The sequence below is a fragment of the Chlamydotis macqueenii genome, chromosome 1, assembly GCF_036417535.1.
Source record: "Chlamydotis macqueenii isolate bChlMac1 chromosome 1, bChlMac1.mat, whole genome shotgun sequence".
Lineage (NCBI taxonomy): Eukaryota > Metazoa > Chordata > Aves > Otidiformes > Otididae > Chlamydotis > Chlamydotis macqueenii.
The window spans coordinates 190,374,892-190,402,140 of NC_141556.1; the positions used below are offsets into that span (position 1 = coordinate 190,374,892).

Here is a 27,249-nt window from a genome sequence, read left to right on the forward strand (position 1 = left end):
TCGCATTATTACCAAACTAGGAAGTTAACTATTTCTGTTCTTTATAAACAGGATGCAATTTTAAATCTCTTAGGCTTTTTATAAATCAATCTTTTTACCCATTGAGATTTCTCAAAATTATACCAAAAACATTTTCATCAGATTACATTTTTTAACCTATTTTACATTTCTGTATTCGCAGCACAGTGCATGCAAATCAATGGGAAAATGTACATGCAAACTTGGCTGAAGTTTCATTCAGGTAACTCTCTTTTTCAAGTAATGACATCTGAAAAACATACTCCCTACATTATATTGTATCTATTCAAACAAACAAACAAACAAACAAACCAAATCAGGCCCAAAACATAGAATAGTTGCTCTGGTCACAAAAGCGGTTTCCTTCAAGAAAAGCACAGCACAGCACATTAACTAACAAGCATAAAATAATTCACAATACATACACTATCAGAGGTTTACATACCATCAAGAAGGCAAGGAAAAAAGCAAGAAAGCAAGGCAAAAGAACAGGAAAAGATATGGGGAAAGAGAATCCTACAAAAGTACTACATACTTTATGTGGTACACAATATTTTAAAAATAGGACTGATTTTATTTTTATGGACCTAATATTTTAGCAGAATAACCACAAACCAAAAGCATTTAAAATTTTCTATATCCATTCCCTTCTCCTGACTGTTTTTTTTTTAATTTTTTTTTTCATAATAAGTAAAGTTAATAAATGGTAGTAAAAGTGGGAAAGAGATTTCCTAGAGAAATATAGGTAGGAAGTTAAAGTTTTAAAGGTATCATCAGGTCTGATCTCCATGTAACCTGAGGCGTATACTTATTTATCAACAATTACATCACAGTTAGCTCTTGAATTACATTACATTAAATAAGAACACCCAAACAGGTTAGGAGATGATGTTAATATTACCTTTGTAAAATGAGTGGGCAAAGCTCTGCTCAGGAATTAACTTGGCAAGGAATCCATGGTTCAAACTTGGGTGAGGGATAGATGGTATGACCACAACTGTGGAGAAAATCATGGAATCAAATGTGAGCCAGCTAGTATTCATGTGTGGCCTGGTCCACTGTGGATCCATGACAGATATCCTATCTCATTGAAACATGCAAATATGGTATTGTCAACAAAAAATGCATTTCTAAAGGAAGAAAGCAAGTTCTGTATCAAGAGATAGGAAACAGCATATCTATTATTTGGGCACTTCAAAAGCAACATTAATGGGGAAAAAAGAGACACAGATAGATATATATATATACACACACACAGAGGCAAGACAATCATGGGTGAAACAGTTCACTGAAACTAGTAGTTTCTTAGTGCAGGACCATAACATACAACCAGGAAAGCACAAAAAATTAGGATTTCTCATAACTGAATATCTTCATGTAGTACATTTAAAATGAAAAGCCTACAAGCACATGGACTTAAAAATTATGTATAAGTAGCAAATTAAAACATCACGATGAATCAGGAAATAATGGCTAAAATATGACACAAATTGGAAGATAAATTCTATGAAACATGAAAATTAGCAACTATATAAATGAAAAAAGTAATTAGAAATCAATACAAGAGAAAAACATGCAGAAAGAGCTTCAAGGACAAATTCAGTTCTGTTGTCAGTTCTTTTAACACAGAAGGTACTGTTGCAATCAATCCAATCGAAAAAACCTACTGAACCAACAGCGTAAAATATTTGAAACAAAGCAGGGTAAAGTTTGGATCCCTAATTTCCGACAGGTTCTGACAGCTAACAGTCTCCCTCCCTCTCAGGCTGAAGAACACATGCTAGTAAAAACCACTACCACTAATAAAAATCATGAACAGTTCAGTCAAAGAAGGCAATAGAAATGTTTCCTTTTTATTATATTGTTTCCATAGACTTTTAAATGCAGGCACCAACACAGCAGGACTCCAAGAAAATACTCAGTCCTCCACCACTACCCTTTCCCAAACCTCCTCACTCAAACAAAAGGAGCTCACATTGGCAAACAACTGTGTTTGCTGTTTATACATTTTATGGTATAAGGATATCTGTTCTTCCTAACAAATAACAGATTCAGGAAGTTGTGCTGATCAACTATCTTGTACTCTACAGCTTTAACTCCATCAGGCACCCGGTTTCTTTTTAATTATTTTCAAATTAAAGAAAAAAAGGCATAAAAAAAACATGCAAATGAAAATTAGTTGTACCCTATAAGTAAATATACAGAATAACTGAAATCCGCCAATGTATGTTAAAGAACCGAACTATTTTAGAGGAAGAAAATAGCAAGTAATTTCCTATTCGAATCTTAAGCTACTCGCTAAAAATACTTTGCAGTAAAATAATTACTGTTCTAAAAAAAAATAGAATAACATTTTAAGAAAACAAATGTACCTGTACTTGTTGGTGAATTTATTTCTTGTCTGATATTTCTACCTGCCTGGCTCCCAGACCTTGCAGTTTCTCGTTGTGGTTCTAGTATATCGCGGTATTTGGAAACCATCAGAACGGAAATGAAGTAGACTACTGCCAAAGCTAAGAACTGAGCCTGTTTGCTGTCGTCCTGTGTTGGAGAAAAAGGAACAGATCTATAATATCAGACATTTCCATAGAATTTTCACACAAGATCACCAGAAGGCTTAATAAACAATACCTTTCTGAAATGTTGTATCTGTTAACATAGTAAGTAACACTTTAGCAGAGCCTGTTGTGATAGGAGAAGGGGTAATAGTTTTAAACTAGAAGGAGGCAGATTTCAGCTAGATATAACAAAGAAATTTTTCACAGTGAGAGTGGTAGTACACAGGAACAGGTTGCTCAGAGAGGTGGTGGATGCCCCATCCCTAGAAACATTCAAGGCCAGGTCGGACTGGGCTCTGAGCAATCTGATCTGGCTGGAGATGTCCCTGCTCCTTGCAGGAGGATTGACTAGATGACCTTTAAAGGTCCCTTTCAACCCAAACTGTTCTGTGATTCTATGATTTTCAGGAGCAAATGGATTACATAGAAGATTTAATGAATTTTCAGTGGAGTACTATGCACACAGCTTGTATTAAGTACTGAATTTTACAGGTAATTTGGCAACTTCACAAATCTCTGGGACTGTGGAGTCAATTGACTTTTCAGAACAGAGTCCTGACTCTGCTCTAAGAGTGCTTTCAAGGCTTCCCAACAGCAAGGGCAACTGACTTTTGCTGCCCCAAGGATGAGACTCCAACAGCTCCTGCCACAAGAAGGGAAGGGGTACTACTGCTGAGAGGGAAAACTGAGCTTGTTGATGCTTTTCTAGCTAATACTGGATGCATAAGCAGGCATAACAGCTTCTGGTAAAACATAAAAGCAGGAGGGATATGACCATTGTTTTTCTTTCAGCAACAAATTCCAGCTCGTACATTCTGACTTCTTCAACAGGATTGTCAGCAGCAATCCTAGTTTTCCAGGACTCTGGTTTTAGTAAATGCCAGGACCACAACAACTTTATCCTCCCTCCTCACATAGTCTGCTGTTCGATAGCAACTACAATCTATGCCTCAGATATCATTCTAATCGAGCTTAAGTTGCTGTAGTTCAACTGAAATGTCTTATTATCATTATGGTGTAAAAACTAACATGGTAGAATTAAGACTTCAGGCTCTATCTACCCTTATCGTGATTTCACCTTGTCTCAGTTGCAGAAGTATGCATTTTCTATTATAAATATAGTGCTTGCTTTCCACGGCTTCCAGATGCTATTTAATTCGTCTGCACGTCTTTGCAATTCTTAAAATAACCAGAAATCCTCTTATTAAGTTCTTTCATAGAAATGCCAGAAATAATATTTCTCCTATTCCCTTCTCCTCCAGTCAACAAAAGAGTAGGTGACAGATGATCTCCACTCAAATTCAACCTTGCCCTTTTAAGGTGATCAGGTCATCCTGACAGATAATTTTTTTTGTATGTCAGGTCCTACTTTCTTCTTTTCAAAGCTATTTGTAACTTCAGTCTCCACTGCAATCCACTCAAACTTAGGTTGGAGAAGTTTAAACATAAAATATGTATTTGCATATACATAATAATAATTCCTATTGTATTGCTTTCCAAAACAATGCACTCTGATGCAGTTTTTAATATATTTTTATATACAGTGTGTATATATGTGTTCAGCAGAAGTAAAATTTGTCTTGATAAATCCAATTGTTGTAGCTCTGTAATATATATAAGAACTACTTCTGATACCCTAGTTGGACAAATAGCCGACCCCTTTAGTAATACAGTTTTAAACAATATAGGTCATAATTGATTTATTCTGCCTGTGATTATCTGTCTAATATAAAATCAAGTTTGACTGCTAAACACAGTTAGCTACTAATTTCAAATAGTACCAGGATGATTTTAAAGTGCAGAAAGTGGCTGGTAGTTACAAAACCACGAGCAGATGGTTTGCAGATAATATATGAAGTGCAACACATGAAGGATATTTTTAATTCCGGTACAATCAAAGTCTCTTTCAAAATATAAGTGATGATTTTGCAGAAGAAAGAATTACAGCACATATTACTCACCACATCACGAAAAACAACTGCTCGTAGACGATTAATATCAACATCCTGAAGAAGCCTATCAGGGTCTTTTATAGGAGAAAGATTGCCAGGGACATTTTCAAGGGGAGTCTAAAAATAAAAAGTAGTGAGATTTTTTTTCTCTCCCCCCAAATATCAAAGCATTTCCATTAGAACCTTAATTTGACACCTTTTTTAGACATTGCATCGATCTTAGGTGCTTTTTTTACTACCAATATACTTCCAACATAATATCAGACAAGGGTTCTAGAAATAAATTAATGTTTTTGAATTATTGTCTTAATACTATTTAGATAGAAATTGTTACATATTCCTAGTATCTCAAAAGAATTGTATCTCTTCCCAGACTTAAGATAATAATTTGCACATAAAAGATTATTTCAGATTACCATTGTTTCACAGAACTACAATAAATTATTTCTAATACGTGTGTTAAATCTAAAAATGATGAGCAGAAATATTTTTAAAAATCAGTTTATATTCATTTTACTAAGAATTATTATAGACTACTTACAGAATAACTATTATTGCAAAAGCATAGAGTAGTACGCTTCCTTTAAAAATTTATTACAAATGATATCTAAATACCTAAAAGTCTCCTTATACTGATTCATTTTGCAACAAACATGATAAAGTGGAGAAATGTAATGTTTTTACGAGATTTAATGAAATAATATTGTGAAAGGAGCTGCATTTGTAAATGCTATCTGAAAAAAATCTTTAGAGAAGAAATAACACTGAATTTAGTAATGAAAATACAGTGCAAAAAAAAAGGAATCTTTTACATCACACTAAGTGGTGTATTTTAGTCATGGGCTGTGCTAAATTCTTTGAGATTTTAGTTTCAGGACTGCCAAAGTCTTAAAGTTGTAAACAAGTTAAAAAAAAAAGATTAAAAATGAATGAATTAACTGGAAAAACTAAGCTGTAATGGAGTATTAAACAAGTTCCATTCCTAAAATCAGATAGAAAATACTCATGTTTAATGTTCATGCAAAGGTCTGTTGAAGTTACCAGGACTCAGATGTTCCACCAACAAAGATGCGATTGCAGGATTTCATTAAAACTGCAAGTGTCCTGACAGATTAAAAAAGCTGTGCAGGTATATATGACAGATGTGAGTAAGAGGACTTGCTATTTAAAGTAGACCAAGCAAGAGCGAAAAAGCTGTTTAAAATTGCTCCAGTCATACTACTGCACTAATGTCTTCTTGTTTCAAATAAACCCCCTCACATACCTGAAACCAGTTAATAGCAAAAACCTAAGTTTTTGCCAAATGTTTGAAAAGGCAGTTACAATTATTTTCTGATCCTATAAAGCAGGGGCACAGACTTGTCATTGCTGTTGGTAAGTGAAAACTGGGTTACCTTGGTTGCTGCTGATGCAGTTACACCCTGAAGAACGTCTTGAGTTTTACTGCCGATTAATGACGTCTTGTTCACTCTCTCTCTCTGTCTTTGTCGACATTCTAAGCAGTTTCTCACAGCCACACAACAAACTAAAAAGAAGTTATGAAAATGCTACAAATGAGAATATTTTCTCATTATTTTATTCAGAACACCGATCAGCAGTCTGTACAACTAATTTGATATGTCAATAACCATGTCCAAACAGTAAGGGCAACATAGTTCTCACATTAGACCCTCCATTGGTACTAAGAAAGCATTATGGTGACTTATTAATTTAATTCTTCAGTTGAACAACTAAATGTTTTATATAACTTCTATATCACTATATTAAAATTTGAAAATTATTAGTCCTTGAACTGGAGCTCTCATATGTTACTGATTGGTTATCAACACAGAATCTGAAAGTACTTATGTACAGCTAGAATAGGAAAAAAATAGTAGGCAGTAATTCAGAATTTGATGAAAATTGATCTTTGGGAATAAACTACAAGTTTTATACCAGCAGCAGTATAATTATCAATGGCCTAATAAATGGTATGAATAATAACAGGATAAAATTTGAGTACGAAAGTTATTCATCATTTGAGAGATGAAAAAGTATGTGGGACATAACGTTGGCAAAAGAGCATAATATCAGATGATGGTCAAAACGTAACGTTCACAAGGAGAAAGTTACATAATTCACATAGAATAGCTTGAATTATTCACAAATTTTAAAATTTCCTAAATTAATTTTAACATTTTATAGCAAAAAGTAAATAGTGAAGAGAGATGCCAGATTGTTGCAACATATATTAAGGTCTACAGAGTCTGCATATGCATCCCGTGCTTTTAATCATACACAGCCTATAAGTAGCCTTCAAATCTATGGAGACTTGGATATGGAAACCTGCAACAAGCACGTACCAAAGCAGTTTTAAGAAACAAAAAATCCATTTACTTACTTGTATTTAATATTTTTACTTCTTCAAAATATTTACAACTTGAAATACATAAGAAAGAACAATTTCAGACATGTCATTTTAACTTATTCTTGTTCCTAAATTGTATCAACCTTAAAACTGTACTAAGTCAATAATAAAAGGGATTTTTACTTTATCATATCATAGTCAGTACAAGTTCTCTCCTACATGTGCCACTATTTGATCTATCTGTAGCTCACTGATCTCTAAGTAATTATTTAATACATAGTGTCTGCTGACTTACCAAGCCTTAGGCACTGTCGCATTAGACCCCCAGAAGACATGTTTTTTTCAGCTTCAATCTCACTAAAATTTAGAGAACTGGCAAATACAAGTACATCAACCATTGCCATCAGACGGCTGAGAAAAGTTACTGCTGTCTCTGCTGACATTCCTTGTGTCACTTCAATATTTTCCAATTCAGTCTTGAAAAGGAGATAATTGAATTAAACAGTTTGAACACAACTGAAACATAAAGACAGCACATACACTCACAAATCTGAATTGTTATGCTTTACGACAAACACATTGGAAAGTTATTTTCAAAAGTCCTACTATTACCATTTACATAAACTGTGAGTGAAATTCAAAGTAAGACAGCATGAAGAGTGAGAAGATTATTTATATTTACATGCTGTAATAGACAAGAAAAAGTCTAATACAAATGAAAAAGTTATTAGCAATTACATAAAGACAAAGTGTGGCCAGATAGTAAAACAATGCACAGTATATTATGGGTGCAACGCAATCTTACATTCTTCCATAGGCTAAGCAAACTGACGGTAACATGTGAAAGTAATTACTATCTGTATAGCTTTTATGTTCCTTTAGATAAACAAGCAAATGTGAGGAGCAGAGTGGGAAAAACGAGACAATTTTGCCCTGTTTCCACGAATTGATTCTCCCTGTCAATGCTTATACCATATAGGAACCTGACAGAGTCCAATTCTCCTGGTGATCAGAAGCAGGTATTTTGGCTTCCTCACGACAGCAAGAGGGGTGAAGTAAAAACGTGACAAGTTATATGGCGTGCAGCTCACGCTTCCCAGAGAACGGCCATTTTTTTCCTAATGTAATGTTGGACTCCCATTAATGGGAATCCAGAGAAAAATCCTGAATGAGCTAAGTATTTCTGAAATATAAAAGGGAGTCACATTTTTTTTCCAAATAGATACTTAGATGTCCAGAGTTATGTTTTCAAATGCATTCAGGTGTCTAACAGTGCAGATAAGTGAGCAGATAGAGTAAGTTTAACTAAAAAAAATAAATACATTTTAAACATGTTTACCTCTGGAGCTAGGCAAAATTGAAAACGGGTTGACTGTACATTTATATGCCTAAATACTATTTTTAAAAATTGTTTACAGATGTTGATTCTTATTGACTGTCAACAGGATTTCAGATTGCAGGGATTTGGTCCCTTTGAAAAGTATTACTTCCATAGTGTTTGTTTATTTTTATTAATTTCCTTAGAAATATCTATTTAAAAAATTCAAAATTTATTTTGTGCTGTTAAGGCCATTTCCTGCCAAATAAAAAGAAATATAGAAAAATAAAAACTGTTTTATTTCAATACTTTAAAAAATTAGTAACCTCACTCATGAGTCACTTTTTAGAATATTTTACATCAAAAATAATAAAAGGGCAAAGTGTGTCAAACTGTATTAAGGAAACAACTGTTTTGAAAGATGAAGGATATAATGTGGCATGTGTCACCACAATGATATATACCACTTCATTTAATTTCTCTTAAGGAAGCAACATGTCAGTTACATGAGTGATTTGGGAAGGGTTGTCATCTGTCTGACCTGCCCAATAATATCAGAAAAATGGTAAAACGACAACTCTCAGAAGAACAATTTCCACTCTATCTTCTTCAGCCAGGTCTCCCCTGCTTAGTGTGTGCTGTGTTCCTACTTTTTGGAAAAATAAGTTGATGGTTGTTTATAACAGACTGGAACATCATCTTTGAAAGCACTCATCCAAAGAAAATATATTTGCAAAAATCTATAGCCATAACAGTCTCCTAGAATAACTCATAGGTGGTTATAGAAACTTGAACTTCGAACTCATGCTTGAAGTAATATCAGGCTTGCTAGCAGCCAATTGACTGTCTGCTGTTGATTTTTTTCAAGCTTCAACTGTATTGCATCAATCACAGTCATAAACCTCAGAATATCTACTGGTTTTGGTTGTTTTTTTTTTTTTTTTTTCAAGTAATCTAATAAATTCATTCTATGGAACACCTTAGTGTATTTTACCAAGATTTCTACAAACTTTGAATTGAGAAAAATATCTATTTTTTTACACATCTTCCTAAAATTCTGCTGGATGGAAGAAAAAAAGACTGAGGTTTTTAACAGCAAAACTTACCATCAGTTCTACCTGTTAAATACAGTACATTTATATTCTAATAATATTTAAAATAAGCTCCATTGTTGATTATGTTGCCTCCAGGTATTAGCAATATTTTAGACTGGTGTACCTCAAAAACTCTTTAAAAAGTGAACTGACTACCCAGCTTACGTTAAGAGAAGTAACAAATCTTCCATACAATTAACACCTTAAGGGCCTAAAAAGGTTTCTTATTGACAACCACATTTATAACTTAAATTGGCTCATGGACCTCCCTATGTTCAGTCTGGTAAGCATCATACTTGACGATGAATTAAGTTACTCAAGAGAAACTTGTTAGGAAAAGTTAATGATTACACCCAATATGTTCTGATTCACACTGTGCTATGTGATACCAGAAAATAATAATAATAACAAAAAAGCAAAAATATTAAATGATCAAAAATAAGGTATTTTTGAAAATGCAAAAAACGGAAACTTACAGCAGCAATACTAACCTTAGAACCCTGGGCATGCAACAGACAAAACAGACAACAGATCACAACAATAAAAGAAAAAGAAAATTATTTAAGTTAACTAAAAATACAATGTAAAATTGAAACAAATTAGTATCTTGGAATTATACATTTGTTTAATTTATAATTAGAACAGCAAAACATTTCAGCTCAGCATGAACATTTGAAAATAAAGACTTCTAAGAGACGCTATGCACAAGGAAAGGAAAACTGTAAATCTTGTATTATTATGGAGTTCATGTAAACACTGATTCTTCCAAACCAATGTACATCTTTTATATAGTACACAGAGCAATTTTATGAAGCAATGTAAACCAAAGTAATGTTTTCACTGATTATATAGAAATAAAATGAGCGTTTTACAACAAGCCATTCAACTGAAATGTAATAAAGTCGTTAATCATTGTATGAGGAGCCATATATGTTTAAAATGTTTTGACAAAACAAACATAAATCACAAAAAGCAAACTGTTTCTTCATGCATAATGCTCCTTCCTTTGAAGCAACACCAACACGAGATAGCTCATTTTTAAATTTTTAAATATATATATATACACTCATATATATATTACATTTGGATGTGTTTTCTTCAACTTAAACCAATATCATACTGCCTATTTGAATACTTTGAACCACAGGGAAAAAAAAAAAAAAGATTCATTAAGTCCCCCGGACTGAGTTAGTCTTCAAATTCCAATGTTCACAATAAAACAGCTGTGTTAAATTTTTATGGTTTATTTTTGGGTAGAAGCACTTTCTCTCTTGTCACAACAGGTGAGGAACTAATCCTAAAGTTTTCATTGGTTATGTTTTAAAAAGAGGAAGAAACTCAATTTTCCAAAGTATGTCAGTATTTCTGTCGTTTAGTGGAAAAACCTAATCTAACAGAAAGATAAACAAGCAGAAATATTCTGCAGAAAGCAGAAACAGCTTTCATTCTGGAACAGAAAATACCATGCTCAACCCATTTTAAAATGTATCTTCCTCTTTTGTAGCTGGATGCATCCTGAGAATTAACCTACAGCTATTTCCTCTCTATTACTAGCGCACAATTTTTACATCAGTGTGCCACTACAGATTCTCTGAATTGTCACAACACCTGTGGCATCACATGAGTCACAAACATGACAATGCTAACACTATACATAGGACATACAGAAAAATATCACATCTTGTTTTCTAACTCACAGACCTAATAAGGCTGTCTTTAAATGGTTAATTGAGTTTTGTAGACAAGCATTCATGTAACACAGCAGCCCTCAAATCACAATTTGAAAGTCACTGTTTCAAATGCTGCAAGCATTCTAGAATGAGAATTATAGACTTCATAGAATAAGTGGAAAACAAACTAATTGCAAGGAGTCTGGAAATTTACTCTCAATTGTTACATATATTTCAACTCCACAAATTTTGTTTGCCTTATTCAGTATCCCCAACTCCTTGTCACAGCTGCTATGCTTGAAGTAAGCAATGATTACTTCAAATTCTTAGCTTGTACACAAAGTGTTTTATCTGGCAACCACTCGCTGTTAAGAGAAAGTATCTCCTGCAAAACTTTTTGCCTTAAAAACGTCTTCCCTATAGCTATAACTAAAAAAAAAAGCCTCAAAGACATCCCTCACAGAAAGAATTAAAAAAAAAGGAAATCAGTATTTTACAATTTTACATTTTATGATCTCTCTATAATATTGTCCAATATTGTCATTATCTAATATCCCCCAATTTAATAAGCAAGACATCAGAATCAATAATAAAACACACTCCAGCTTATACTGCAAAACAACAAAACTGGTTATAATTTTCTGGTAATATTTGCTGTAATTTCAAATTGTTTCATACATACAACTGACAACCCTTTAAAAACACCAGCATTTGAAGCAAGTCCTTGTACAGATCATGAGACAGAGGTGGTACAAAATTGAAACAAAAGGAAATACTAAAACATGGTAATAGATTACTGTGAATTACAGTAAACTTTCCCCTGTATTCCATATAAATGTATAACCTTCACTCTATTCTCGAGTCACTCACAGATTTGTGAGCGTTTTGTTTTCACAGATAATGCATTTTTTTTTCTTTTCTTTTTCCTGTTCATATTTAAAAGCTCCTATTCACTGCACTATTCAGATCATCCTAGTCTGGATTAAAAAAAGGAAGGCAAAAGGCGGATTTATGTTACAAGAATTCAATAGTGAGGAAATTCCATAATTAAGATTGCCTGTTCTACAGCAGACAAGGGATCACAGAGTAATTTTCCACTCAGACCAGAAGAATTTCCATTTCACTACAAATCCTACTATGCAAAGGAAAAAGTCTTTCTGAAACAGGAAAATTCCCAAACATTCATCTTTTTAAAGGAACTGTGACAGTACCGCTTTTTCAGCAAGGGTGGGAACACAAAACAAAATCTGTTGCACAAAATAAAAAAAAAATCTTCAATTCCTCCAATATTTTGAAAGTTATTTTGCCAAATTTATCTCTTGGTTCTTTTCTGCACATAGCCTTAATTAATTCAAGCACCCAGTATTCAGCATCTATAACACTAATGAAAAATAGGTGAAACACCTTTAGAAAAAGAGAGGCCATGAGACACATGTAATGACAACTAACTGTACAGCAGAATGTTGAGAAGAGAATTTTGTAACAGATATTTAGGACTGTTTAAGAACCAGCAGCCCAGGATGAGGTCTCATTTGAACTCAGACTGACACACTGAAGTCAGGGAACTGTGGACAGGTAGGACTGCGAGATCCACAAAGGAACTACGTGTTCCTGTCTGTTATTTTCTGCATTAGAAAACACGTAAGTTACCTCATAAAAAAAAGGCTGGATTCAGCTCGAGGTTAACAATCATTGCAGTTGATGAACCCTACAGGCATCTCGCTGACCGGCCACTAGATATCTACGTCAGAGACAGCTGAGTCATTTGCTTCAATTGAGTAGATCTCCATTGGCTAGAAATCTAGTCCACATGTACGTACTTCAGGTGGATACCTAGATTTACCCTAATTTCTTCCTGAATTCCATTCTGTTTTATCATCCTGAAGTAAAAGGGTGGAACGACCTTTACTGCCTGTTCTGTAGCCTTTTTGCTCTCATTTTTCATTATTCCAGACCAAAAAGTAAATCAATTTTTAGAAGTAGATGCAAATTCTTGTCCTATGGCACAAATACAACACACTAGAAGGAAATAAATGAGAACTACTACTTTAAAATTTCTATATGGGCCCAAAAGGCCTTCAGTGGGAATATTTGAGAGTCACCATTCATGGACGTGAAAAAGGAAGAAATGAAGTAAAATAAGCTCATACTTGTTATAAACTGAATATATGTATTCTTCAGGTTCTACAAAATGTGAGAGTTTTCACACTCCAGAAAAGTTCCACAGAACAGAGATACGGAGGATCAGAAGTTTCCAAAGACAGATAGACTAAATAAGATGAAGACTCTATGGATTCAAACAGGCACACCAGGAGATATGACCCAAGCCTACAAAGTCATAAATGATATGGAGATGAATAAAGATGTGATTAACCACTCCTTTCATAGCATAAACAGTAAGGCACATTGTGACTTTATACATTTATGCAGGCTTAAAAAAATAAAGACAAGAAGCACTTCAAAGGTTATATAATTACTTTGTCAGACTCAATGCCATAGGATATTATGAAGGCTAAAAGCATAAGTAGCTTCAAAAAAGATTAGATAAAGTCCAGAAGCATAAATTCCTCAGTAGTTATTAAACCTGACAGCCCAGACATCCTCTCTAGCTGTTAAAATCCTAAATGCTGGAACAAAGTATCATTAGAGCAATCAATATGCTTGCTTAGACTTCTGTGTTTTGATGTAAGCTGCAAACAGTCACTGTTGGAGGCAGAATGATAAACCAACTGGGTCCTTGGGCTGATCCAGTAAGGCGGCTTATGTAACATGTGAACAGCTTGCTTTTGTAAGAGTAGTGCGGTACTGCTTGACTGGACTTCTAACACCATGCCCAGTTTAACTGACAGAATCACAAAATCACACAGAATCATAGAATGGTTGATGTTGGAAGGGATTAATGAGATGCACACAAAATTTGGACTCTGTATCTTGTGAAAAAAAAAATCATTAATGTAATTAACTAAAACACAGCAGGTTGCATCTGAAAAATCAAGAAAAACTTTCATCGTGATGGTGACTGAGCACTGGCATAGGTTGCCCAGGGAGGTTGTGGAGTCTTTATCCTTGGAGATACTGAAAAGCCATCTGAATACAGTCCTGGGCAACTGGCTCTAGGTGGCCCTATTTTAGCCAGGGGGGTTGGACTAGGTGACCTCCAGAGGTCCCTTCCAGCCTCAACCATTCTGTGATTCTTTGAATTGGTGAGGGAGAAAAGAGTATTGGCTCTCTTCTCACTTGTGAGTTACTCTAGCAGAAAGTGCCACTAGAAGCCCTGCCATAAGTGTTTTTACGCAGTGGAGAGGTTATATAAATCTTCCAGTTTCAGACATCTTCTCTCTTCCAATTAGCAGCTCTTGGAAGGAAGACAGTGAGATAGTGTCTTTTGTAACTGATTATAAGCACCGAACTATGCTCTTTCAAGACTGTGAAGAAATATATGCCTAACTAGGGATCCATCCACTCTCTCCACAGCAGTTCAAGGATGCAAAAGTATTAGAAGTCTGAGAATCAGTATGAAACTTCTTTTCATTCATCATATGATGTATATTCAGAAGTGGCCTGATGTCCTTCGTAACTGTGATCCAGAACAATATCGAGGGACAGCACCTTCGCTAAGAAGGAGGAAGGATGCGCTGGGTTCTTTTTATCTGTCACAATGATAAATAAATCCACCTTCCTGCTAATGTTTATGGATGCGCAATGATGGAATAGCAATGGGACTTGTACAGGATAGAAGAAGCTCTCTGCTACGTGGAAATGATTATGAAATCATCTAGATGGTAATGGTTATTTCCAGATGAAGGTAACTTGTGATTTTATCAATTACTTTTCCCCATCCTCCCTGTACATCCGGGATAAAAGTAATCCTTTTTTTTTTTTTTATAATTTCACAGAGTAGGATTAATTCAATTTGAAGCCAGCTACTGATTTTTTAGTCAATTAGTTCATTTCACAATTTTATTTTTATTATTATCCTAAACAGATGGCAAAATTGAGCATTTAAGTAATACACATAGTTCCCATGTAGTGGAGAAATGCAGGTATAATACAAAAATTTGAAAATACAGTCTTTTGTATCGATGCATAAAAAGCACTGCTACTGTAGCACGGTACTATCAACACACTGTTTTTACAAATGGATGTGTAATTTATAAAGCTGTATCAGCTATCTGTCTCTACACAGACACACACATATACTTATTAACCAGAGTAGAGGGAAATGGTGAACTGCAAAATTATTTTTCTATAGAATGGCTCTGCAATGTCATAAACCAGGACAAAAACCATGAAGACCATTCAATGGACTTGCAGCTTAATTAATCCTGTGCCTGTTTTACATTTCTATATATAAAAGATGGCAAAGAAAACGTCTTCATTTTCAAATGATGTCTAAAATGTTTGTTTTAAAAAATATCTCCCATTATCCTTTTATCTAAAGACTGATAGTACAGCCTGCATCTCAGGATGGTTTGGTGCACACTCTTTCATCCTTGTCAATATCTACAATGAAGCACTTGCAAAATCTTTTATTCAGCAACGTTGATGTCATTCTTGTGACTACAGAGAACTAAAGTTTTTCCTGTGAGTCTTGCACTTTTGCTTATAGCAAATACTTTCCCAGTTAACACAGTGAAAATACTAAAGACACAGCACTTAACCATTAATTGCCTGGTTGAAAGTTATATTAATGTTTAGCCAACTGCTAGTCCATAAATTCATATATTTCAAATAAAACTGTGTAAAACAGTTTTTTTTCACTAGCTAACTAGAAGTAATAGTAGAGACAAAGTAAAGTAATCTCAGTTGCTGAATGGCTAGAACAAGGAATTGAGCTTTTACTGCCAAACTTCATTTGTACCCTCCAGTGTCTACTAGCCACATTACTTCAGAGGAGCCTCTTTGTCCCTTCTTGGTCTCATTTGCTCCCCTTTCTAAGACCAGTACTATGTGCAGATGCTTATGGAATGTTCAAGACAAAGCACTTAGTACGAAAGAAACAGTTACAGATATTATATGCACAGACAAGGTGTCAAACTCAAATATTGTAATTACTATTGACAATAATGCAATATTTACAAAATATTTCTCCCTTTTTCATGAAGCATTCTATTAGGCTACTCTGCCTGCCTGAACTGTGATCACCTAAGAACTTACTTACAACTTACTAAGAACATCAGAATAGATAAAAATATCAGTCTATTTAAACATAAGATACAAAACAAAAGGGAAATGAAGGTCAGAACCTACTGAAGGAAGAAGTAAACAGAGTAATGAGGAGATGACTTCTGGTATCATTTGGCATGCAAACAAATGGTAGCCATGCAAAACAGATTTATGAATATAAATGACTAGCCAACATAAATCATGTAATTTTGTTAGAGTAGTCATGATTTGTAATCATGATCCTAATGGTTTTCTCTTTCAAACAAAATATAAAGTATCTATGAAATATTATTCCTACTTAGTACTACTTCTCTAATAAAATTAGCACTGCAAATGCAAAACATTGTACATGAAAGCCTAACAGTTTCGATTCTAAATTAAAATTTTTTGAAAGAATTAGCAAAGAGAAGACAAGAGTCCCTAAAGAAGAAAAACAAACTGCAAATAGTGGTTTGTAGTAGTAAAACAATTTCTAATATGACCACTAGGTGGAAATATTGTACTTACAGTTGGGGATGTGGCTGCTGACAGCAATGGTAAAATTCCTCCACAAGCAATAATAATATTGTCTACCATCTGGGAAATGAGGTGTATTGTGTTGTGTACAAAAATAATATTTTCATTGCTATTGACAAAATCCATCACAGACTTTGTGGAGTGACTGCAAAAAACAGAAGAAAGGATGGATTAAAAATAAAAAGTTAAAATAAAAGTTTAGATAAATTAATTCTTTGCAACCAGACCATGAATGTTTCTCTGATATAAAGGCTTAATCTTGTCCATAAAATTTTGCATGTAAATTTTCTAAAAATATGAACAGGACTAGTCTAATGAACAAACTGATTGTTCTCTATTTTCATACTAAGGTTAGTTATGGATACCCAGTTGAGAACAATGGCTCTTAATCCTTTATTCCCATCAACCAGTACTTCACAGGCAGTTCTGCTGAAAGCAGTGGAGTTGCTTCTTCAGTATGAAAGTTATTATTTAACATTAGAGTTCACCATACTGCACCGGTGCCATTTGAAGCGTTCTTGATAATACCTTACAACAACACTTGCTGGTGTTTTAAAGGGGGAATTTGATAATATGGTGATACTTTGATCTAATATTAACTTTATTAACTAATATTAAATTTAGCATTAGCAATAGCATTGCAAGCCATAGATGCTAGTAAGATTAGCCAAAATCTCAGTAACTCCTAATTGGTGAGAAATTGTCCCATGAAACAGTCACTCCCCCAAAATACAGAACACTATGCAAAAATATTGATGAATACTCCATCTGTACGCATGTTCTTCTCCAAAAATGACACTGTTGCCAGACAGCAAACAAAAATTAAAGGCTTCAACTGAAAATACACAAATTAAACTCCAAGATTACATAAACACAAAGTACAAACCCCGCCCACATATTTGTGTCCCCTAGATTTGTCAAAATTATCTATTTCTTAGTGACTATCACAGAACAGTTTGCCAAACTGGAAATTAAATGCAATATAGGTTTGTCCCCGGATATAACTACATTCAAGTTTTCTGAAAATGAACTATTCTGTCCTTGAAATTAGATTAAATAATGTCTATTGTACGTAAGGGGTCTGATAAATAAGTTACTGAGTATATCTGCTAAAGTGTACAAAAAACCTAGGAAATCACTCTGCTGTCATAAAATATAATGTAACCATCAAGACTAACTGCAACCAGCAGATAGAATGCAAAAAAATATTTGTAAACTAGAAAGAGTGATTCCTTAGAGAATGTTCTAGGAAAGAGGTTTTTTTATAAGATTTGCAGGTAGAGGCGCTCTCTTTCAATTGATCAGTTGAAAAAAAAATGGCCATTAGCTGAAACACAAGTCTTCCTCATGTCTGAAATAGAAGCAGTAGATTCTAATGTTAAACATAAGCTGAAAGAGCAGCTCAGTTTATTTAAGTATGTATGAGTTACACAGTCTCTCAGGAAAACAGAAATTGTTACCTGTGAAATAGAGCTGTTACAGGCCGGGAAGGGATGAAAAGAGAAGATACAAGATATAGAAGGGCACTTCAACTAACACCAGCTCTTTCCCTTCCCATTATGACAGTAACATCCTCTCTACAACACATCTAAATTTCCCTTGTTGATGGAAACACAAAACAGGAGGTAAAGAAACACCCACTCACCTTCTCCAAACATGTACATCTGTTTCTAGTGCAAAAAGCAAGTCTGTCAGGAGCCGCTGGTGCATGGGAGACCATTTAAACTCTGGAATACGAAACATAGTTGTGCGTGGACCTGGACTAAACTGTCTCCGCTGCTCTTCGGTCATTGGCATTCCTCGAAATCCCAAGTCAACACGTAAATCCCGGTCTTGCTGGGTGACAGATCGACCCTGTACCGCCTACACCAACAAGAAGTTCAAAAATCATGTTAGCTTTTTGTAATGTGTTTTTGATTGGATGACAGAATTGGAGAAAGGATGGGCTAAAACTGGACTCAAGCAGAAACTGCAGGAGATACTGATATTCCAAGACAAGCAGTATCCTGAAGTAAAGGAGCAGCTCCAGTTCAAATCAATCAACACAGAGGGGTTATGGCTGGCCTTCCTCTCAGTTATTCACTGATGTTTTCCACTCAGGTTCTTCACTTGAAGTATTACAGAAAAGACCAAATGCAGCATATACAAGGTCAGCAGTAACAACACTTTGTTTATGGGAAACAACTATTCTTTTGTGCTGATAATACAATTTTCTTTGAATATTTGCCTCAAAACATGGACAAACTACACAGCGAGGGTTTCAAGGAATTAATGTACTTTTTGACAGCTCCTCGTTTTCCAAAACCAATTGATTTATCTGGTCTTTTTAGCAGGATCATTAGAGAATCAAGTCCAGTCTCCCAATCTAATTTTGTTAATTTTGTTACACTTTTGTTAATTCGTTAACAGTTTTATAGATCCTCAGGATATGCTTTAGATTCTCCCAACAGATGGTGGATAGGAATTTCATTTCCTTTCAATACCTACATAGTCATTACTGTTTCCACATGGTGATTAATGACAAAAGTAAAAGTTACACACAGGATATGATGGAGAATACCATGAAGGAAAAAGTAGTAAAGAACACATATTTTGACTGAATTTGAGGCCAATATTCATAACAATGAAATTACTTACAATGTGCAACATCTCTGAAAAGAAGAAATACAAAATATCATCCTTGGGATTATTTAAAGTGACTTTAGATTAACTTCAAACTGGGAAAATAGAAAATGCACTTGCTTTGCTCACACATTAATTTCCCAATCTCAGCATACTGTTTTAAATCTGGACATTTAAAAGTAAAAAGACGTTTAGAAAATATTTATCTTAGCAATGTAAAAATGGGCATGGCATTGGATTTGAGCTGGAAAGCTTCTTAGATCTTTAATCTGAATTTGATCTTCTGTAGCCAGCATTTTGAGAGCAAGGCAGGTTTCCTTCATTAAATTTGACCTACTGAGATAAAAATTAGAATAACAGAATAGCAGCATACAATAGTCAGGGTTGGAAGGGACATTTAAAGGTCATCTAGTCCAACCCCCCTGCAAGAAGCAGGGACATCTCCAACTAGATCGAGTTGGTCAGAGCCCTGTCCAACCTGGCCTTGAATGTTTCCAGGGATGGGGCATCCACCAGCTCTCTGGGCAACCTCTTCCAGTGTTCCACCACCCTCATTTGTAAAAAAAAATTTTCCTAATGTCTAATCTGAATCTACTTCGCTCTGTTTTAAAACCATTACCCCTCGTCCTATCACAACAGGCCCTGCTAAAGAGTTTCTCCCCATCTGTAGGCCCCCTTGAGGTACTGGAAGACCACTATAAGGTCTCCCCAGAGCCTTCTCTTCTCCAGACTGAACAGCCCCAACTCTCTCAGCCTGGCCTTGTAGGAGAGGTGCTCCAGCCCTCTCATCATCTCATCATCTTCGTGGCCCTCCTCTGGACCCTCTCCAGCTGGTCCATGTCCTTCTTATGTTGGGGGCTCCAGAGCTGGATGCAGTACTCCAGGTGGGGTCTCACTAGAGCAGAGTAGAGGGGCAGAATCACCTCCCTTGACCCGCTGGCCACCCTTCTTTTCATGCAGCCCAGGATCCGGTTGGCATGCATTCCAAGCTCATGTTGAGCTTCTCATCCACTAGCACAGCCAAGTCTTTCTCCTCAAGGCTGCTCTCAATCCATACTCCACCCAGCCTGTATTTGTGATTGTGATTGCCTGATCCATGTGCAGGACCTTGCACTTGGCCTTGTTGAACTTCATGAGGTTTGCATGGGCCCACCTCTCCAGCCTGTCGAGGTCCCTCCAGATGGCACCCCTTCTCTCCAGCATGTCAACAGCACCACACAGCTTGGTGTCATCAGCGAACTTGCTGAGGGTGTGCTCTACTCACTGTCCGTGTTCAAATTGTTACTGTTGCTTTCATTTCCTATGTTTTTCTTAAAATTATCTTTAAATGATGCTTTACTTTCTTTCTTGGTCTTAACAAAGTTTAGAATTTTTTGCATGAATCTTATGTATAGTGCTTTCAATCCTATTTTCAGCTGTTCCTAGTCAGGACCACAGGAAAGAATTAATTTTATATTCTTCAACATTTGATCTACTATTGATATAGGCATTAACTCTTCTTAGAAGTAAGCAGGAGTTCCCATCTCTACTTTGTTGTGCAATTTGTTGCTTCTTTTCAGTTAATTTGAGCTTACTTCTCACTGATAAGGTGGGCACCTAATTGTAGATTTGTTTTTCGTGAATCTGAGATTAGCAACTCCACTCACATACCATTTGTTCTCTTTTGGGTACAACTACACGTACTTGTCATGTCAGCAGCAGTATTAGTATCATAATCGTACCATAACAGGATAGCTTTTATCTAGCCAATAATACTGTATTTTCAAGAATGGGCTTTGATATGCATTGCACATACACTTAGGTGCCCAGTCTTTAAGTAATTTCCAGTGTTTTCAGTGGTCTCAAAGACATCAGATCTAACGTGGCAGTTCTCACATGTGCCAGAATCAAAACTCCAATCTGCAGCTTCACTATAGACATGTTAAAATCAGCATTACTCTTTACTCATTAAAACATTTTTTTTATTTAATACATATTTCCATCTTTTTATTAACGTTAACTGCATTTAAACAGAAAAGATTTAACTATGGACAGCTTACAGTTCACAGGGTATTTAAAAAAACCCAATGGAGAGTTACACAGTTGATAATTGTTTTTAAGAGAATTCTTTAAAAATATATTAATGGCTACAAACTTAATTCATTGTAGTTTATCACTGCTTTTAGTGGGAAATAACTGTAAGTTAAGTTGTATATGAAGAAGCAAAGGAGTTAAGTTGTAGATCCAGACTCTTGAAGAGTATGCAGTTTGTAAATAATTTGTAGATCCAAATGATCTGATAGGAAATTTGTGAGTAGCTAAAAGCAAAACATTTGGAAAACATTTAGTTTCTCCTATCTTACAATGATCTGATAAAAGTTCATTAAGATTTATGTATCACTTTAATCCTAACAAATTATAGGCTCGAGGAATTTACATTTTTATAATTCACCTCTCATATGTGAAATTCATAAAGAAAAGAGGTTAAAGAACAGAAAAGTCCCAAAGTCACATTGACAGGATTTTCAGATTATCTTTTCCATTAAAGATTTATCTTACACATTCACTGTGTTTAAGGGTGCATATATGTACCTAGCAGACGGATACTAGCGTTCCACTTCTCTTTTACTCTTTGAACAACAATCTACATTTCAAAATAAAACTGACTGCTCCTTTTTCTTGCTGTCCTCCATTGACTGCCATTTATCAATCTCCACGGCATTAACAGCCTTAATTTTAAGACTCAAGGTGTCTGAGAATTGATAGTAATGGATACATTACTCCTCCCAAGAGCTTTCAGGGCTTATTCTTTATTACACAGAATGCTTTTAAACATAAGGATCCCTACACTGTGCCTGATAGTCTGTCATTGATGTTATGAAGATTTTCATAGTTTTGGAAAAACACCTAACACGACAAGCCCAAGCTTTTCTTGTAATAGCTGTCCAGGGAATGCAAGAGCTCCAGCTCCTTTTCTCTTCAAAACAGAGGTTCTGACCATAGAAGAGAGTATTTTTTTTCTGTATGTCAGAACCCACTGGTTTGAGTAACCTTTTTTTTTTTTTTTTTAAGGGAAAGCATCTGTTTTGGAAACCACAGATTGTTTAAATAAATTAAAACGTCAGTTCACTGGAGTTTTTCTGAAAGTATTGCCTCCCTGAAGAACAAAGCAGGCAGGCTGATCTGTGTTCTTTTATCAGATGACATGTACTTTGAGCGTATTTGAGTGTATCTCTGAAACTCTTTCTTTTGACGATTTGGTATACTACACAGTACCAGGCAGAGCAATTTTTGCAATTTTTGTTCGGCTCTTCTTCCATAATTTCAGGAAGTCTGCTTGACTTTTAAATCTTAGAAGATAAATATGGGTGTACATACTGGTGTACATACTGGACACACAGTCAGCCAGTAAAATCTTGAAGGCAGTCAATTCCTTCACCGGATAGCATCCTTAAAAGGCATCTTTGATTATGTGCTATAGTCTCTGAACAATGCCAGTGAGGAAATTAATTCTGTGCTTTAAAAGTTCAAAGTGATCCTATATTCTGCTGTGTATACAGAGTACAAATTCTTTCAAAGAGCAGACTTCTTCCTTGGCTTTCCCATTTTCAGAATGCTACAGTTCTCAAAAAACCACTAATGTTTCAGAATGTTTCAGAGGGAGACCTAGACAAGAAAGGATCTCCAAGAAAAAAAGTAGACACTTCCTCTTTTATTAATTTTATTAATTTTCTCTAGTCTGGAAATCAAGTCACGGCTTTTCTATTATCCCTAAAATATTCATTTTCTTGTGTTAGGATCAAATATGGAGATTATTTATGCCAGCATTCCCATATGGGAAGAAAGATGATGCACTAAAGTGCCGTAAGACTACACTCTGAGAAAGGTACAGCAAGAGTAAAGAATACTTCAATGTTTATTTCATAGTAAAATACAGATATTTCTAATCTTAAGACATACTAACAAGAAAGTAGAATTTTAAGAGTATCAGTTAATCTCTCCACAAGAACTAAGGAAAATGGATGAGAGATTTGCTTAGCGAAGTTTTTTTAAACTAAAGCATCCAAAATTGCAATACATATTTTTCTATATAGACATGAAAGACTTCATAATCCTTATACATGTTATGGCATTTTCAAAGCAAATAGGTTTGGAGGATAGAAACCTTTCACATAATTAAAGAAATATACTTCAAACATCTCTCAGATCTCATACTATTAATTTATCCAGCAGCAACGAACAGCAATTACTTCAGACACATACATGGCTACAGCACTTGAAACTTACCTGGGTTGTGGTAGTTGTCTGGATCTTCCGTATCTCCTTTCCTGCCTCCTTACCATCATCAGATCTTTCTGTATCTGATATTATACTTCCTGCATCAACATTAGGTACAGGTTTGCTACCAGAAGATTCTGTCTCAAGAGTTGTGGCAGCCATTTCAGCATATTCTAATCCTTTAGATGATGAAGCCAACTCCCTCTCTGAAATGCTACTCATTTCATCTGAAGTTGTGTGAATCTTGAACTCCTTGTCCTCTATTATACTTGAAGCACATGTTATATCTACGCTACTCGTCATATGTGCAAGCAATCCCAAATCATCATTTACACCAAGATGCATCTGTGTCTCTGGCACATTTGGAATAGAAATGCGATTACTTGAAAGTTCAGGTAGAAGTTTCTCCTCTTGATTAGGTATTTTATCAAAGAGAAATGAGGTACTGTTAGTAGAAGGTTCATCTTTCTCATCAGCCAGAGTTATTAATGGACCATTATCCTTTTCCTCATTCTTCTTAATAATACCCACACTTCCATGAACATTGTTTTGCAGCTTCTCAACAGCAGCACTATATACATTATCTAGAAGAGATTCAACTTCTACAAGTGCACCATTTTCTCCAGTTACCAGTGTCTCTGGGGATAAATCCATATCATCAAGTTTTACTTCAGTAGCTTCTACCTTTTCAGCTTTTATATCAACCAGAAGGTCATGAACTTCCACATGTACTCCTCCTCCTGGTCTCTCAGCACTTCCAAGCACATCATCTGACACCTTTGTAGCCATAAGCAAGTCCCTTGTATCTGTACTGACAGGGTAATCCGTTTCACTTTCTGGACTTTGGCTTTGTGAAAGGTCTTCTATCTCTCGAATTTCCATTCCACCTTTTGCTCCTGTTGTCTGAGAGGAAAGACCTGAGATAGTGCTCACATTTCCCTTCTTCCCCTTTTTAATGTTTTCTTCCTCTTGCCTTTGATACTCTTCGTACATTTTTGCTAGATACTCCTTGTGAGCCTCATATGTGACCTTATAAAGAAAATAACAGATTACATGGATGAATATATGTTACATGACCTTAGATAAAACCAAACAAGAATCTTAACAAAATATTACATGCTGCTTACAAATTGTTTCATAGCAAAGGACCTAGAACGATGACAAAAAAAATGCCACCTTGACATGAATGGAGGTAGCCACCAGATGGCACTAAATCACTTTACATATTATCTTACTATATCTCTAGTCCCCTTGCGCGAGTTACCAGTATTAAAAAAAACATCCACAAGCCATTTCTTACCTTGGAATGAGCTATAGAAAGAGTATCCACCCACACTCGCCAGCCTCCCCATTCATATTTTATTGCATGATACAAGAGAATACGGAAAATGTTGTAAACCATCTCTGTGATCTTCTGCTCTTCAGAGTTCTTAGGGTTAATGTAGCCCAGAGAAAACATCCAGTCCTGCCACACTGAACACTGAAGTAAACATCTAAAGTGAAATAATTAGGTCAAAATATATCCAAACAAAGCTTCTTTATTTTAACATTATGATGGTTAAAATAGGAGGAAAATAATACAGTATATCTTCTCTGAACATCAATCCAATGGTAGGAGGAAACTTAAAAACACCTCAGGATGAATAAAAATTTAAAGTATATTCTAAGCAGAAGAACCCAATATTAGTTGCTGAACTAAGAAAAGTTATCATAGACCTATTCAATTTATTTTTTATAAATTCCATTTAATATATACTATAAAACTCTACACAGAGTAGAGCAGATTTCTATTACCCACAAGTCAAGGAGAAGAAAATACTATTTGTAGTGACATACCTTCTGTTTTCACGGCTATTACTAAAGAGTTTTATCATATCAGATAAGAACAAACGTCGAACTTCCATCAGCTCTGCACTTGGCGTGGAGTTTTTTAACAGTGTGGCCACCACCTTAAGAATCACTTTGAAAGAATAAATTAGTTACGTAACACATTTTAACAAAAGTTAAAAGTAAACAACTTTTTAAAAGTTGCTGACAGTACCTAATGTAAGTAGGAACTGAAACCTATATGTATTTGAGATAGGCTAATTAATTGTTCTCGCTTCCTGAACTCTATTATTTCAAAAAAGCCCACAATCTCTAGGCAACACATTTATCACACAAACATAATATATTGTCCTTACTTGGATTCTGAATTTTCACTGTAGAATCTGGCTCTGGATGAGGTTTATGAACAACTTGAGTGCATACTTGTTCTGTCAAAATCTAAAATAGAATATTAAGTTCCTTTTACCATTTTTAACTGAACACTACAGCATTTCTTTGTTCATTTCACAATTTTTTAAGAACATTTACCACAGCCACACTGTAAATTCATACAAAACATTTTGGTAAAGTATTTTTATTCTTGAAGAATGCAAACAAGCAATTACTTTATCCAAGGGTCAAGATCTTCATGGATGTACAGTGGCTGGCTAACTAAATTTCTAGTTATCTGACTAAATGTACAATAATAGTGATTTAGAGATATTTCTTTCATATTCCTCATAGTGTTAGACATTCACAGATCAAAAATTGTTTCATGAGCACTGTACATCAAAAGTTATTCTCATACATTCCATCCATAATAAAATCCAATATTTCTTAAAAGTGGGTTTGGTTTTCTCCAACTAGGAAAGAGGAATAGTCATGGACAGGATTCAATAGGAGTAATCTTGGGACTTAACATAATAAGCAAGACAGATCATTCTCTTGTTTCATCAATTGTACCTGACAAACTAATTAATCTGTACTGGGGCAACACCACAGACCTTTCACACTGGGATGCTTGTCACACGTTCTATGTATGCAACTTTATTTTAAGAACAAGCTAAAAATTTAACGATATTAATGTGAGATTCTCAATAACTACATTTAAGCAAATGTATTGCAAAATAAAATATTTTCCCTAGCAATTCTTATTTATTTTAAAGCAAAACTTTTAGCTCATTCATTAATCAATAATCAAACTGATGTCAGTTGTAAACACAGTAACTTCGAATGGGTCTTTACATATTGGTATTTAAAACAGAATGCAAATATGCCTTTGCTTTTTATGAGACAACATGGAAAATATCTGCATCCGTTCCTTAGCAAGTCTTTTGTACTGCCGGCACTTAACTCCTTTTTCTCCTCCTTTGGCTATTTTGTCAAATGTAAATGTCTGTGGATGCTGAACTTCATGAGGACTTTAATTTTGTCACAGAGTTGTGTGTTTTCTGAGAATATCAATCACAGAAGCTCACAGAAAACTGAATGCAGTGACATCTAGACTGTGAGACCCAAGTGGTCAAATCACACAGGGTAAGATTAGATAAGTGCAACAAAAAGGAACTTAACATCTGAGTAAGTTATTTTCAAACAGATGAGGTTAAGGTTTTTACAGTCATAGGAGAACATTTTCTACATCACTTAGACTCAGAACCCTAAATAGCAAGCACTCCTTCAATCTTCCGTGTCTTTTCTGGAATCAGTTCTCACTTATCTAGCCATTACACCTACTTGTGAATGAAAAAACCTGATAGTATAATTAAAGAAACCCATCTTTCTAGTGCCTAAGATCCTCAGAAATTGCAAGAGGTTCAATTCAAAGTCACCATTTTAAAAATAATTGAAGATTGGACATGATCTTTATGCGTTTGCAGGCATGCGGACATGGGTTTTGACCAACTTGATGTTGACAGTATTTTGCT

General features: G+C 35.0%; 1 protein-coding gene across 2 annotated transcripts in view; it reads right to left on the reverse strand.

The window, feature by feature from the left end:
- NBEA (neurobeachin) overlaps positions 1–27,249 on the reverse strand; it is a 509,094-nt gene that overhangs the window by 316,706 nt on the left and 165,139 nt on the right. For both annotated transcript variants that reach the window (XM_086771979.1, XM_086771978.1), the window contains exons 19-29: positions 25,702–25,783; positions 25,355–25,478; positions 24,819–25,011; positions 23,528–24,547; positions 18,285–18,502; positions 16,631–16,784; positions 7,171–7,351; positions 5,923–6,053; positions 4,538–4,645; positions 2,391–2,559; positions 920–1,015 (exon numbers count right to left, since the gene is read on the reverse strand). In XM_086771979.1, the coding sequence (XP_086628105.1) occupies positions 920–1,015; positions 2,391–2,559; positions 4,538–4,645; positions 5,923–6,053; positions 7,171–7,351; positions 16,631–16,784; positions 18,285–18,502; positions 23,528–24,547; positions 24,819–25,011; positions 25,355–25,478; positions 25,702–25,783 (2,476 nt within the window). The remainder of the gene's footprint in view (positions 1–919; positions 1,016–2,390; positions 2,560–4,537; positions 4,646–5,922; positions 6,054–7,170; positions 7,352–16,630; positions 16,785–18,284; positions 18,503–23,527; positions 24,548–24,818; positions 25,012–25,354; positions 25,479–25,701; positions 25,784–27,249) is intronic.